We start from the raw sequence: 15,402 nt of genomic DNA on the forward strand, positions 1-15,402 counted from the left end.
GTGTGTGAGTGCGCGCAGGGGGGAGGGAGGGAGCGAAGATGGAGGGAGGAATAAGGAGCAAAGAGTTGGAGAAAGGGGCTGGCTGATGTTTTGATCTCTATGCAGGTACATCTGCGCTCTGCGGAACGCCTCCGGGACCTGTGCTGTGCCAACAGAGGCACCTTCATCAAAGTGGGACAGCATCTGGGGGCACTCGACTACCTTCTGCCTGAGGAATACACTCGCACCCTCAAGATACTACACAGCCAGGCCCCACAGAGCAGCATGCAGGAAATTGAACAAGTGATCCGTGAGGACCTGGGCAAAGAGGTATGAGGCACTGAAGCCCTCACTGGCCTGCCAGGCCAGCCAGCTGCAGCATGGCAACTCTGGGCAGCTGGCCAGAGGGAAACAGGAGCAGTGAGCTGCTTGGTGATTTTCCTTCATAGATGGAAACATGACAAGGGAGTTCAGGACACCGGCCTTGTGCTTTGGAAGACTTAGATGACGAGAGACTGCTGTGGGAGTCATCTTATCCTAGCTCTGGGGCAAGTCTGGTATTTCCCACACATTGCTGGGCATGGCTGGCAAAGTCTAGTGAGAATTACAGGGAAGTGGGGAGAGGGTTGCCAGGCAGGAATGAGGGACATCAGCAGAACTGTACGTGCAAGGGTCCAGGACAAGAATAGCAGGGGTGTTGGAGGTCAGGATTGAGGGCCATGAGTAGAGCTATGGGGGTTCCCCAGGATTGGAACCGGGGGGGTTGCAGTTGAGAAGCAAGATGCATTGGCAGATCTGTGTGTGGGCACATAGCACTGCCTCTGGCTGTTCTCTACCATGTCTAGCTGGCACTGACAGCCCTTTACTTTCACAAGCCCCTAATTAACCCCAGATGAAAAAAATAAATAATTTCCTTTAATAACAGCATAAATCGCTTTTGCTGCTGAGACTAAGGCAACAGAGTAGCAAAGGAAGCTGCGCCATTAACTCTTGGGGCCTGGGAGTGAAGTAACTGTGATATCCTGCGGCTTTTCAACTCATCCCTCATGGTGACAGCTCTACCCCCAGGCTGAGGAGCGCCTCGGATGTAGGGAGTAGGCCATAGGGAATGTGGGTGTGGAGCAGAGCAGTGAGGATGGGAGTGTATGTGGGGAGAAGGGGCAGCTTTATGCCTTGGTAATGGTAGAGACTGTATGTGGGGGTAAATGGGTCAGAGTGCTGGAGGAGAGTTGGGTAGTGTGGGAGCAAGAAGTGCGTGTCAGGTACTTTGTTATGGCTACGTGTGTGGGAACATGTTGGGGAGAGTGTGCCTGGCTGTGTGGGTAGTATGGCTAGGTGTGTGTACCTGGGAGTCTGTAGGGAGGTGTTCCTGGTGGATATGTAGGGGGTTGGGGTGGGTCTGGCTCTGTGTAAGTTGTAGGGGTGGCTATTCGTCAGTGACATGAGGGATTGGATAAGGGGGTTGGATATTCATGAATGACAGTGAGCATTTCCCCATAGTTCAATTGCAAAGAGTTAATGTCAGCTTCTGATCGGCCTTCATATTGCCTGTGTGAGACCAGCCCCCACCCAGCTTCATCACATGGTTAGTACCAGCTGGATTTGTAGCACAGCAAATAGATGGAGGGAGAGAAACAGGCCAAGGTAACCACTTCCTGCAGTACCCATCCTCTAGCTGCTCTGTAGAGTAGAGGTTCAGCCAGCCTTCCCCTGTGGTGGGTGGAGAGGGAATCTGGGCTGGGATTAGACAGTATTAAAACACAAAAGCAGCCGCCTCTGTGCTGCTTCTCTCTGTAGCTGAATGGGGCGCTCAGTGACAGGGCCTTTTCTTCTCTCTCAAATGCATTTTCAGCTGCCACTGATCTGCCCTGGTTTCTTTCAGCGTTTCAGGAGTTAGATGAGCTTTCCATGCCTCATTGATTCCCAGCGAGGCAGCTCGAATCCCCCTCTCAGCAGCAGCCTTTCCTCTTAGCATTCATTTCACTCACATGGGCAGTGTTGGGGTGATCTTTAATTTTAAAGAGACAGAGGAAGCAAATAGGAATGCTAAAGAAAGAGAGAAAAGTGTATTAAAAGAGACAGAGAAGAAAGAATCAGACAGACATAAGGGAAGAAAAATGGAGAAAAAGAAAGGCACTGGTAAGGGAGGTCAGAGGTAGTTGCTTGAGTCCATTAGTTATAGGCAATTGAGTCAAGGTAGTTAAAAACAAAAAGGGCTTTGAGAAGCCTAATCTGCTGAAGGCCTCCTTGGTGGAGCCTGTAGAAAGTCGTGGGATAACACCACGGATGAAGTTAGTCCGTGCGTAGAAATATGTTCACCACAATTTAAAAACAAAATGTTGAATTGAAAATTGGGATTTGGGTAAGAGGGTGAGTGAGAGATGGAATATTGAAATATTCCCTTGGTGGGTCAGGAACCCAGAGTCAACAGCATGATGCCTGGAAACCTGCAGCTAAATTAGACAGGAGTTTGCAATGGGATGTGGTAGGGAGGGGGAAAAAAAACAATAATACTGACTTGAATATGCAGCAGCACCTTCTCTAGGTGGCCTTAATGTGACCCCACCTAGAATAGTTTCTTAAAAAGTTACCAGTAGGGATAATTACTCCAGCCAGGACAAGTTAGGCATTTGAGAACTCACTACCCAAAGAATTAAATTTAAGTGTAAGAGAGAAATTAAAATTATGAAATGCATAGACCAGTCAAAAGACTCAAATAACAACACTTTGAAAGAATAAAATTATAGAGAATATATGTGCATTGCAGGAAGTACCAAGAACAACGACAGTGTTGGAAGGTGTGTGACACAGACTGTGTGTGTGTGTGAGACACAGAGACCATGTGTGTGAGAGTGTGTGTGTGTGTGTGTGTCAGTGTCAGAGAGAGAGAGAGAGAGACACACACACACAGACTGTGTGTGTTCTGGCTGCTGGGGAAGTTTCTTAGAGATGCTTGTCCGCTGTTTCTTTAAGGCACTCGCTGAAAGCTCTCTTCCTCCTGAACTATGTCCCCGCATCCCCACTCTGCGGAGTTGGGGTACATGGGCAGGGAGGAGGGGGAGAGACAGACAGACAGAGATTGTGTGTCCTGGCTGTTGGGGAAGTCTCTGAGAGACCATGCAGTGTCTCTTTAAGGCACTCACTCACCCGAAGGCTTGTTCAGACCTCAGAGCTGCTGTGAGTCCTGAGCCCTGTCTCCTCTCCTCTACCTTGGTCTACGGAGATGGGGTACAGGGGCTGGGGGAGGGACCTTCCTCCCCTCCTTCCCTGCACAGCCAGAAGGAGGGTCCTGGGAACAGCTGCAGAAGCCACATGGCTGCAAAGCAGCCTGGGGGAGGGGCACCTGAATACACACTGCCTGCTGGATGTGCGTGGCTCTGCTAATCAACTGCGTGGCACTTGAATCTCTCCTGGGTGGCCACCCAACCATGCAGCTTACAGGGAACACAGGTGGGAACTGTTAGACAGCGTCAGAGGGAAGGAAAGTTTATTCAACTCTGATTTTTATCTGTTCTTTTAATGTAACTTGACAAGGCATGTGCCCCATCCCAAAGTTTTCTTCTCCTCCACCCCTCTTTACATATACTTTCGGAATGTAGCCAAACTACTTTCAGTGGAACCTGAGACCAGACAAAAAGTTGAAGGATTTATGAGGAGCTCTAAAAAGTGAATCTTTTCCGGTAGTACCAAATCAGTAAACTTTAAAACTAGATCTTAAAAAAAAAAAAAAAAAAATTAACGATGTACTTCAGAAATGGGGGAGGGAGGAGGAACTGGCTGGCTCGGGAACTGGGGAGTGGGATACAGGCCTTTCCTCTCTAGAACACTTGTTCCAGTCTGGTTGGGGGTGTGGGATCCTGGAGCCTAGAGCACCTGTTTAGGTTCAGCTCAGGTCATTCCCTTTGATAGCTGTTCAGTGGTGTGGGAGAAAGGAGTTGGTGGGTCCGCATGCAGATCTCAATGGGCAGGTGCCTCTGTCATATAACCCTCCCTCGGCATTGGCACTAATGGGCCAAAGAGTGATTGGACCATTGAGACTGCTCTCCCCAATCATCCTCAGAGGGGGTCCATTAGTTTTTCTAATCTATGCATTTCCAGAGCATCTTTCACCATAAGTATCCCGGTCTCCCTCCTGGATGGGGACCAATTCAGCAGCCTGTGCAACAACTCCTTTCCTCCATGTGTCTGGCTCCAATGCTGTCCATGCCACCCCCAAATATGACTCTCTATTGCCTGATCTGTTGATTATATAGTAATTCCCAGTTAGCATTCTGTGGTTTGGCAGGGTTCTCATGACCAGACCCAGAAATATCATAGTTATGACAAGAACCCTGGTATGCACCAACAAGACAAGTCAGTAATATTTTTATTAGCATGGTTAGCAAAATCACAAACATTCTAACCCAGCAAAATAGATAATACAAGATGGCCAAAACGCCCCGTGTCTGAGCATCAGTATATTCACACTCTCCCTTTTAGAAAAACCGGAAGTGTTAGTCATCATCCTCAGCAGCAGCAACGGTGTCATCATCCTGGCATCTCCTGAGGCGCGCAGGCTGCGATAGAACTTTTATAATGTGTTATGCTGACGCCCGCTGTGCCTCATGCATATTCGGTACGGGAGCGATTTCTGCCCCTTTTCCTTATCTGTATTTCCTCACCCTTCTAATGTTGGGGTGCCCTACCCCCATAGCTTACTAGGCCTTTTACCTCAAGCTCATTAACAAACACGTCAATTAGTTACCATGGCATTCTTGTGGTTGGACATCTGCTGATATTCCTAACTTAAAATATCTAGAGCTGGTATAAATTAGCATCTTGGGTTACCTGTCAACAGTTTAGTCATACTTGTTTATTACAGCGTTTTATCCTGTATGATCGACGGTTACTCCTGGTTAGCTGCTTATGCTAAGGCTTTTGGGGACTTATGCCTGGATTAGTTTAGCTAATCTATAGTTTTACAGGCTTTGAGGCTTGTAGGCTTGTTGCATTACTGCCTCAACTTATACCTATGCCTTTCCTAGCAAATACCTATACCTATAGGCTACACTTCAGGACTGGTCCTCTGGTTTCCAGTGCACTGCCAAGTGGCTTAGACTCCCTGACATCTCTCCCTTCCAGCCACACTGCATGTCCTGACTCATTGTCTTACCTCTGGTTCCAATGCACCTCTCAGTGCAACCACATATCTGGCCCTCCTGCACACCCCAACAGGCCTGAGCTTGTCCCCTCCCATCCAGCCCCACAATGGTCCCCATCCTGCCCGGAGTGAAATGCTCACACAGCTCAGTTCTGGTCAACTCTCCAGCCCATCCTCACATACAGACCCTTTTTAATCTGTTTGAGTCTCACCTTCCAGCCTTTCCCGCAGACCCCTCAGTTCCCTCCTCTGACTGACATAAATCTAGGCGTTTGTCCAGCTCACTTATATTCACAGCTCTGACCCCTCCCCTGATCACTTTACTTATTCCAGATTTTTTTTCCTTTTGTGGAGAGTCATTGTGCCCAAATGCCCTCTCTACTCCCAGCTTCCTCATGTAGATCATGTCCCCTGGTTTTCAAACCAGGTCTTTCTGGACTTTCCTGATCCCTGCAGAAGTTTCTGTCAGCTCCTCTCAATCTCCTTTGGTAGGTTCCAGTGAGCCCAGACCGCTGATTCCCTGCTCCTGGAGCCTGTCCGGGGACCTCTAATAAAGATGGGTTCTGAGCCAGGATGGAGTTTAAGTTATCCTCCAAACAGAACCACCAAACAGGCCTATTAGAAATCAAAGCTGGAGACTTTCCAAGCCCTGCCATCCACCCAAGTGCAGACTGAGGGGGCTGCCTCTCTGAGGTACCGGGCCTGCTCCTGCCCAGCTGTTCAAAGAGTTCTGCTCCCAATGCCCAGTAGATGGCAGACCAGCCCTGGCCTACTGGAGAGTGCCTTGTTATAGAAGAGACAGCTGAAGGCCTTGCAGGGACTTGGGCGGAACTCCTTGTCAGGCACTGGGGTGTGCAAAGAGGGATTCTGGCACTTCCTCCTCCACTGAAGTCTCATCATACATTTCTCTAGCCCCAGCCCCATATTAATAATAGGTAAAGCTCCTATTGAATTTTACACTCTTATTGCTGCCAGGGTTGAATGTGATAGCCAGGGCTGAGGTGATTTCTGATCAGTGCTCTTCGCTTAGGGTGACCAGAGAGCAAATGTGAAAAATCAGGACACTTTTTTGAGGGAGAGGGGGAATGATATAGTTGCATATGTAAGACAAAGCCCCTAATATTGGGATGATTCCTGACAATATTGAGATGTCTGGTCACTCTGTCTTCACTGAACATGGGATTCCAGTGAAAATGACACCCCTCAGCCTCTGCACCGCTCCATGTGCACACGCACATCTGGGTTGATTTGCACAACTCTGGTGTATGTGTGTCCATCCCCCCCTTCCCTGAGAACACTCCCGCCTCTGATGTTCAAACCTGGGGACTATAACCTCAGGTGCTGTGTCCGATCTCAGCTGATGGGGAAGCGCGTGAGAAGTAAGGCTTTTCTCTCGTGAAGCCAGACCCAAACCATAGGCGGCTTGATAGTTTAAGGGCCCAGCTTTGTAAGGGGCCTCCACCCAGTCCCACCTTGTGGGAGTAGGTGGTGGAACACAGCTGTCTCGCTGCCTGGTGTGTGAGTGCTGTCAGGGAGCCCATCATTTTCACCTACAATTACTTGCAGTTTCTCCTTGCTGCTAAGGACTGCTTTGCTGTGAAATGAGCCAGCTCATGTGCTGAGCAGAGCAGGTCATGGGGAAGGGTGCCAGGCCCCCATCTTTGCCAGTGGGTGGGTATGACAGAAGCACATCTTGTGCTGTAGCTCAGGTGGGCTTGCTTTATAGAGACAGCTGTAGTTCAGGGGTCCCCATGCTCTGGGCAAGGGCCCTGCTCTTGTCATATGCCTTGCTTTTGTACCTGTCATGGCCCCGAGGCTGTGATGTGAAGTGAAATACTCCTCACCAGATAGATTGTCTTCCCTACTGGCGGAGATGTGGCCTGGGAGGACAGGGAACTACATTCCTGTAGCTTCTTTTGCTCCTAAGGACCCCAAGGTGCTTTCCAGATCATATGTACCAGGATCATTCACTCAGCACTGAAATGCATCCATATCTCTGATGGAACATAGTTGCTGTTGAACACTGCACAGAGCCATTTGATAGGAAGTGGCAAAGAATCACACAGCTATTTGAAGCTGCCGGGAGATGGGGCAGAGGCTAGGGAGAGATGGAATGGGGCCAGGACAATGGGACTAACACCCTGACACTTGCCATGTGACCTTTAATGTCCACATGTACCCATGATCTGGGATGACATGAGATCTCTAATAACCCTACACGATTAGGACCTTGTTTTTGTGTTTCCTCTGGCTTTGCATGACTCTTGCAGAATCAGTTTACAGAAAGGGTCAGACAGCCTCATGGGTGAGTGCGTCTCACAAGTTGATGCAGTCTGGAGCAGAGAAGAAATTACATAGATTTTCTGGACTCCTATTCAGCTCTTCTCTTCTTTCCTTCCTTTCCCACAAACCACATTCTGTGCTGCACATCATGGCAGCCTTTGCTGTGGTTGAGAAAAACAGGAGGAAGGGCTCTCTTCCCTCTGAAACCCATCAGCAGAGTCTCGAGCTTTGGAGGGGTTTTTCTTTCTCCTGAGCTACAGAGCTGCTGAAGCACTGTACATCCCCCTGGGAGAGCAACTGAGCCTTCAGATGGCCTGATGGGACTACATTGCATGTCCTATATAATGTCATGTTGTCCCCGAGGGTATATGCTCCACATTCTGCAGCTGGCCCTGTAATGCTACCCTTAGAGAGGGAGCCACATGCCCTGCTGGGTCACATGGTCCCTAGAGTAGGCTGCTGCAAATTCTGTGGTGGGCCCCAGGAGTGCATTGCATGTCTGGCAGTGTTGCACAGCCCTGGGGGAGTATGGCTGATTCTGCAGTGGGGCCCGTCTGCGATCCCAGGGGATTTGCCACAGCTATTGCACAGTCCTGTGGCAGTGGGTCTCATACCCTGCAGTACTGTCATTTGGCCTGAGGGAATACCTGGTCACTCTCACGATTCTAGGAGGTGCATCGTTGCATGCCCTGTATCGCTGTGTGACCCTGGGGATTGTGCTGTGTATTCTGTGCTACAACTACCATAATACCTCCAGGCCAAAAGCTCAGCTTCTTTTCAGTTCTGTTTCAGAACTTGAGTGCTCTGCTGGCCCTCTATCAACATCATCTTAATACTGGGTGACCCTCGCAGCAGGGAAATGCTGGGCTGGAGCTGAACCCAGAAAGCTGCTGCTGCTCCCCCCATGCACGTTATTCACTGGCACTGGGAGCTGTAATAAGGTTGATGAGTCTGAGTTCTCTTTCCATTTTGTCTTCTCCTCCTCCTCATTGTGGATGACAGTCTGACTCCATCACTCATCTGTCTTGAAGATGGGATCTCAGGGCTATTGCCCTGGTGGCTGGAGGTGATGAAGATGAGGATGATGGCGAAACGAGAGGGGAGGTTGTGCCCATTCCAGCGACACCCCCCCCCCCCCCCCGCCCGCCTTCCAAGCAGCTATCGATAAAAACACATTTATATTAAAACTATAATGAGGAATAAAAAAGCTCACTTTTTTCAATAACCCGGCATATAAAAAGATTTTTATCAATTATGAAAAGGATTTTGGCCATAAAACAGTAATTTAAAGAGTCTGAGATAGATGGCAAGAAGCATTAATGTCACCCAGAACAAATGGGCTTGCATTAGTCAACTGAAAGGCAGTGGAGACTGGTTGTGCTGGTGCTGCTGCTACCTCTGCTCTCACCGGCCTGTTTGCTCGCCTGTCAGGAAAGTGATGCCCGTTGCTGGCAATCCTCAAAGAAGCCACCTGCAGCCATGGCTGGGCCCTCACGGAGATGAGTAACCTCTCTGGTGGCACAGAGGTATGGAATGTGTTTTGCCACAGGGCACTGAGCATATGAGGACGGCCATGCTGCCTGCCAGGACTTTGGCTCTTGTTAGACCCACACATTTTTCCCTTTATATCCTTTCTGTCACTTTGTAGCAGCCACTGTTACTGACATTCCCTCCAACATGGTACTTGACACCCCACAATCACTGCTCATGCCATGCAACCCCAGTTGTCATTGTTATCCTTGGAACAAGAGCACCCTAATTACAAGCTCTGGCTGCATGGCCTGGAGAGACTCATTCTTTTGGTTCTTGGCTACTGTAAGAGGATCTTACTGAGTGCAGCTAACATCAGTCACTTGCTGGAGACTCCATTCCCATCACCCAAGTTAAGGATGGCTTTGGTGAACTGTCTGGGGGATAATCTTCTTTGGTTTTCTTCCACCTGCCTGTCTATGGCTTAATGCTTGGGATGTAATGGATTAAGCGGCCAGTTGCTTTTTCTGAGTTTGGCCTTCTTATCTCCCAAGGGCAAGGGTGAAAGCCCCATCTCTTGGCACATTTGGAATCAGATGAGAAAAAGTCCTGGGGAATATACTATAGGGAATAATCCTGCCCTTGCTCCTTGGGGGATGCACTAGGCCTTTCCTTCTCTAATTTACAATTTTATTAGGTGTCCACATTGTAGCATATAATAATCTTGTTGGATTTTGACAGCTACGTCCCCTCATGAGGTGTCAGGTGTGGGGGATGGGTTTTCCAAAGAGGTCTCCTTAACTTGTGATTGCTCAGGATCTTGATGACGTGTCATCATTGTGCCACATCTTGTCTGCTGATGTGCATTACAGCCATGCTAAATCTCTTCTCATGGTTTCCATGTCCCTTGGGGCTCTGGAATGACAGATCAGGCTTTGATTAGAGGGCGTGTTCTGTAGATGAATGGCTAAGCCTGGATCTTTAACAGGGCGATTGTAAAACCTGCCTCAGCACATGGATAATCCTTTCTGTACCCAATGTTAACAGGAAGTAGCTGTGTTCAGCTGGGGCTAACATTCCTCATGTGGTGGCACCATGATACTCTCATCCGATCAGGCTCACAAGGGTATATTTCACCTGTCCAGGAACCTGGATATCTGTGTAATACACAAAGGGACTGAGTTTGTGATCAGGACAGGGACAACAGCACTCTAGACTGCCATGCTGAGATCTGGGTACTGTTTCCAAGCCTGCGGCAGATACACTCTGAAAGGATTCTCATGTGGTCCTCCAACTTGGAGATTGGCTAGACCCAGTCCTCCTGATTTCCTCCTGCCTGTATACTCAGATCTCCCATTTGCCCCCCATGATTCTTCCCTTCAAGATGGCAGTCTCCACCTGTGTACCTAGCTCTCCCAGTTGGATTCATTGACCCATCTGCAGAGTGTGTGCGTCTTCTGATAGGACTTACCACAGAAGGATGCTTGTGTCATTAAGATCTATCTTGCTTTAAGATTAAACTCGATAAGTTTATGGAGGAGATGGTATGATGGGATAACATGGCTTTGGTAATTAAATATTCATGGTAAATAGGCCCAATGGCCTGTGATGGGTTTTAGATGGGGCAAGATCCAAGTTACCCGGGAAAGAATTTTCTGTAGTATCTGGCTGATGAATCTTGCCCATATGCTCAGGGTTTAGCTGATCGCCATATTTGGGGTCGGGAAGGAATTTTCCTCCAGGGCAGATTGGAAGGCCCTGGAGGTTTTTCGCCTTCCTCTGTAGCATGGGGCACGGATCACTTGCTGGAGGATTCTCTGCTTCTTGAGGTCTTTAAACTACAATTTGAGGACTTCAATAGCACAGATATAGGTGTGAGGTTTTTTTGTGGGAGTGGTGGGTGAAATTCTGTGGCCTGCGTTGTGCAGGAGGTCAGACTAGATGATCATAATGGTCCCTTCTGACCTAAATATCTATGAATCTATGAAATAAGGGAATCTTGGGCTCCAACCCTGGCGTGTCCGGGTCTCCTTGTGAAGCCAAATGGATGAAACAAGGTTTTTTTGTTAGTTTATAAAGTGAATCAGTAGTCTAATTAGTGCTGCTGAGTGGCCCATCCTGAGAGGCAGACCCTAGTTCCAAGGGAGAATGCTGAACCATATAAAGTACGTCAAGCTTGCCAGCAGCTGCTCCTCCCTGCTCACAAGCTGCTTTGGGTAGGAATGATAGAAGCCCTTGGCCGGGTGCAATGTTCAGATGAAAGCTAAAGCTGAGAACATGATCTTTTGTGGTTGAGAATTGTAAGGAGCTACCCAAAGATCTCAAAGCACTTTCCAGACAGTGACTGAAGCCTTCCAACCCCCTGGATGTAGGTCAGAATTAGAGAGGGAGGAAGAGTGCTCAACATTGTCCATCAATATTCAGTACAGTTTTTAAGCTAATTATGTGGATTTTGTATTCATGTCTTGTGAACATTGGAGTCATCTGGTTTTTCCGGCAGGAAGGTTTACCGGACACACTTTTCAGAGTCACACCTGAGGATTTGGAGCAAGTGGAATTATAAATTCACGCATGCTGCTGTTCACAGAGGGAGCGTGTGCATGTGCCTCCAATCAGGGAACTGACACAATACCACATGATTTATTTTACCAATCGCAACCAGCCAGCTGTGCTCGAATAGTGAATTCTTGCCAAGGGCTGTTCACCGTCCTCCCCTCTAAGGTTAAAATAATTAGCAAAAAATTTTCCAAAAAATGAACTGGATAATTTCAGATAGTGAATAATTTTTGAGGAAATATCAGCTGTGAGCAGGAAAAGAAGCTACACTCTTCAGAGACAGTAATGGATGTGACTTACTGGCCCATGTCTATTAAATGCTCTTCCCATTATAAGAGGGATAGAGTGATTAAAATTCCTGGGGCCCTTTTATGGAGATGAGCTGACAAGGGCAAATCCCACTGTAGATAACTGTTGTGCTTCCCTCAGTCCCCTTCCCTTGTGAGCTGCCAAGTGTCTTTGACTTTGTCCCTGCTAGAGCGTGCCGACACAAGCCTCTGAATGGCTGGTGTCTTCCAAGCGGCCTCTGGAAGCCCAGCCTGTCGCTGTGTGCGGGAGGCATGGCCTGGTTTCCTGCTGTCCATCTTTTGGTTTCTGAGTTTGAAAGAGGCCTGGCCTGCTGTAGATGGATCCCGGATCAAAGGCCCTTTGCCATTGTCTGTAATCTGGGGGGTGACTCTCGTTGGGATGAGGTGACTGCCTCAGGGGAACAGGCTAACTAATGCGTGATTCCAAATGGCTCAGCCGAGGAGGGAGGGAGCACACTTGGCTTGGGCTGGTTCTGTCAGCAAAGGTTCTCCTTTACGTCTCCTGTGTGAGTATAGTGCTGGTGAAAGATGCTCGGTTCACAGCCCGGGTGACTTGATGTCCCTTACCTGACTAAAGAACAGTGGTAGCATGAGCAGCAGCACAAGCTTCCTCCACTCTATCTGGCCCCTACTGCCTTTGACAAGGAGGGACCTCCAAGGGGAGCTCAGTCTCTGGGTCGCTTTCAGTGCTTGGCCACTCTGCTGAGACACCTCGCAAGGGTGCATTGTTCAGCTGTGAAGCAGTTTTTGAGATGCAGACACCTGTCCTGCTAAGAACTGGACAGAGACCCAACCATCTCTGTTCATGTCATCCACAAGATGGTAATGACTGGTCAGTACTGACCTAGGTTGGATTGCAGCCAGTGGCCTGCAGGCTTCTCCCCCCAGCAAATATTTTTCAGCTGTATCAGCCATGTGGGAATAGGAGGATTGGATATTGGTCTTTAGATACGATGGTGCCGGGTGCAATAGAAATGTAGGTAGATAGCTAGAGATTAATCTCCCACCTCCTTCTTCTTAGCCCAGCTTTCCTCCTTGAAATGGATTCCAGCAGCACACCTTGCAAGGGAAACCCATGTCTGAGGGGTAAGAGAAATGCACTATTCCCTACTGGACCCCCAGGCCGGGAGCCCTTCCCTTGCAGAGTATGTCGCCCTGCCACCGTGGCAGCAGTGCTGGGCCCATAAGTGCAGTTGATTTATGTTAACTGTTGAAACGATAATGTTTAATCTGTAAAGTGCTAATCTATTTTTTATGTTGATTATGAATAGGCCAGCTGTGCCTACTTTCCTATTCATAGAGTTTAGTGAACAAGCCCATTTTACAGGCCGGGCTCAGAGGGTGATTTACATGCAAGCAGACACTGCTTTAAGGCAAGTAAATCAGCTGAGTTTCGCCACTGAACCAGACCCCTGGCAGCTCAACCAGGAGACAGGGGGGAAGGGAAAGAATGGAAGGAAAAAGGAGAAGGAGGAGAGATCGAGAGAGCTGTGGAGGGAGAGAAGGGAATAGAGACAGAAAAAGGAGGAAGATATGGGAGAGGGGGAGCAAAGGGAAGGTTAGCTCAGTTCTTGAAAGGGTGCTGCAGGGAGTGGAGTGGCTGACTCAACAGAGGACTTTCTCTTCTGAGTCAGTATTGGCCACAGCATGCTGCTAGAGGGTACTGTGCTTCTGGGAGTGTTGTGGTTGGCTTAGTAGGGAGCCAGTACAGTACTGACCCCATTCCCCAGAGTGGTGCTAAGGGAGGCTATGTTATAGGGAGTGGGGTGAGTGATTCAGTAGAGGGAGCTTTCCCTTCTGTAATTTTTATAGATCTCAGAGCATTTTTCATATGAGTAGGTCACAAGCAATTTTCCTTCTAATTTTTGACAGGCTGTGTGCCCAAAAAATTTGTTCTGTGCAAATTTTTGAAGCAGAGTTCAAATTTGTGTGCTATGCGGCAAATGCGCCCAAGTGAGTAAAATGCTTATACATTTAAAAAGTTTTAATTTGCAATTTGTGATAATAGTTTTACACCATGTTATTTTATAAATGTCATTTTTAAATACTTAGAAAAAGGAAATTTAACCATTCTTCATGAAGCAGAAGTTAGTTTTAAGCATTACGCTTTATGATCTTTTTTATAGGCAATCACGAGCATATATCAAGCACATATTAATCATGATCATTATCAGTCCATAGGCTTCTACTCATTGGCGTCCACTTTCACCTTTCATTCTATACACATGTCTGAAAAGATTTTGATAAACATATAATAAAGACAATTTAATAAGTATGCCATTATGTCAATTTATATGGTTTTTCAGATAGAGACATCATAAGTAAAAAAAGAAAAACAAGAGTGTGTGTTTTAAATTTAAAATTTTCCTAAAAAATATCAATAAATGATTATCAGCCAAGAATAAGATATGTAATTACAAATGCATTTTAATTTCCTTATTGGTTGAAATGTCAAAGACTGCTAAACTAACCTACTGTTTTTCCCTGCGATCTTTTTCATTTGCCCATTCAATATAAACTCTTTCCCGATCTATCAGTCCTCCATCCAGCTGGTAACTCTTAATACACATCAGCATGTCCAAATGATCAACTTGTAAATGATTCCGTAGTTTGTTTTTTAGAGTGTTTGTTAAGCTAACGCCACGCTCACAGTCTACACTTGATGCTAGGAATGTTCCTCCAATATCCATCAACTTTGCAAGATCCGGAAACTGTTCGTTCTGGTGAGCAAATGTCACCATACCTGGGAAACTTAAAACCAATTGGCTTTTGATTCTTTCGGCTACTGCAAACTTGAAGTCATTGCATTGACTGACTATAACAATCTCTGCAGCAAGAAAGTCTTTGTATTTTGAACATAGGGATTTGACCTGATGAATTCCAAAATTGAAGTCACACTTAACTATTGCTGCACAATCAAAAGCAGACCACTCCTGGACTTCATCCTCTGGAAACCTGTCTTCCAAATTTGCACACAAGATGTTTATGAAAGTTATTATGGAACAGGTATCAATTTCATTATTTTCTTGAGAGTTCATATCTAAGAGAGCCTTAACTTTGTCACTCCATAAGACTGAATCTACAAGGTACTGTCTAATGATCTTGTTCAGTTTACCTCGGGCAAGGTAAAATGCTTCAAGAGGTGTAAGGCCCCGTTTTTGGAGCAGCATGAATAGTGAAGCCAGGTCCAACAAAACATCATTCAAAATTTCTAATGTTATTCGGTATTCCATGGTATTCAGCTTTTTGTGCCAGTATTTAGAAACTGGATCAGTATCTTTGTCTTGCTCAAAATATTCCAGAAGAGGATTATAGTTGCGAATAATTGCTCAAAGTGCCTAGATAACCAGCGCACTTCATTGAGTGGCCTGAAAGCCACTGACTCACATTCAGAAGCATCCATTATTTCCTGAAATTTGCATTTTTGTGGATGACCGACAGAACACCGCATAGACAGTTCTCATTAAGGTTTCGATGTCTCTTATCAGCTTGACCTCTTTCCATGCATCGGAAATCCCCAAGTCTTCCCAGTGTGCAATACAATGTTGCTGGTCTAAGTGTGGAATATCACATTTCAGCTGAGCCGCCATGCCACTGAGTTTGCCCAACATCACAGAGGCACCATCAGATGTGAACATCACCATTTTCATTAGATCAAGTTGGTGT

General features: G+C 47.2%; 1 protein-coding gene across 7 annotated transcripts in view; it reads left to right on the forward strand.

Annotated features, from left to right (window-relative positions):
* The window catches only part of ADCK1 (aarF domain containing kinase 1), a 134,984-nt gene that overhangs the window by 59,627 nt on the left and 59,955 nt on the right, over positions 1-15,402 (forward strand). For all 7 annotated transcript variants that reach the window (XM_007067416.4, XM_043548891.1, XM_037900767.2 and 4 more), the window contains one exon: positions 106-309. In XM_007067416.4, coding sequence (XP_007067478.2) covers positions 106-309 — 204 coding nt within the window. The remainder of the gene's footprint in view (positions 1-105; positions 310-15,402) is intronic.

This window comes from Chelonia mydas, chromosome 6 (assembly GCF_015237465.2).
Source record: "Chelonia mydas isolate rCheMyd1 chromosome 6, rCheMyd1.pri.v2, whole genome shotgun sequence".
NCBI classification, from domain to species: domain Eukaryota; kingdom Metazoa; phylum Chordata; order Testudines; family Cheloniidae; genus Chelonia; species Chelonia mydas.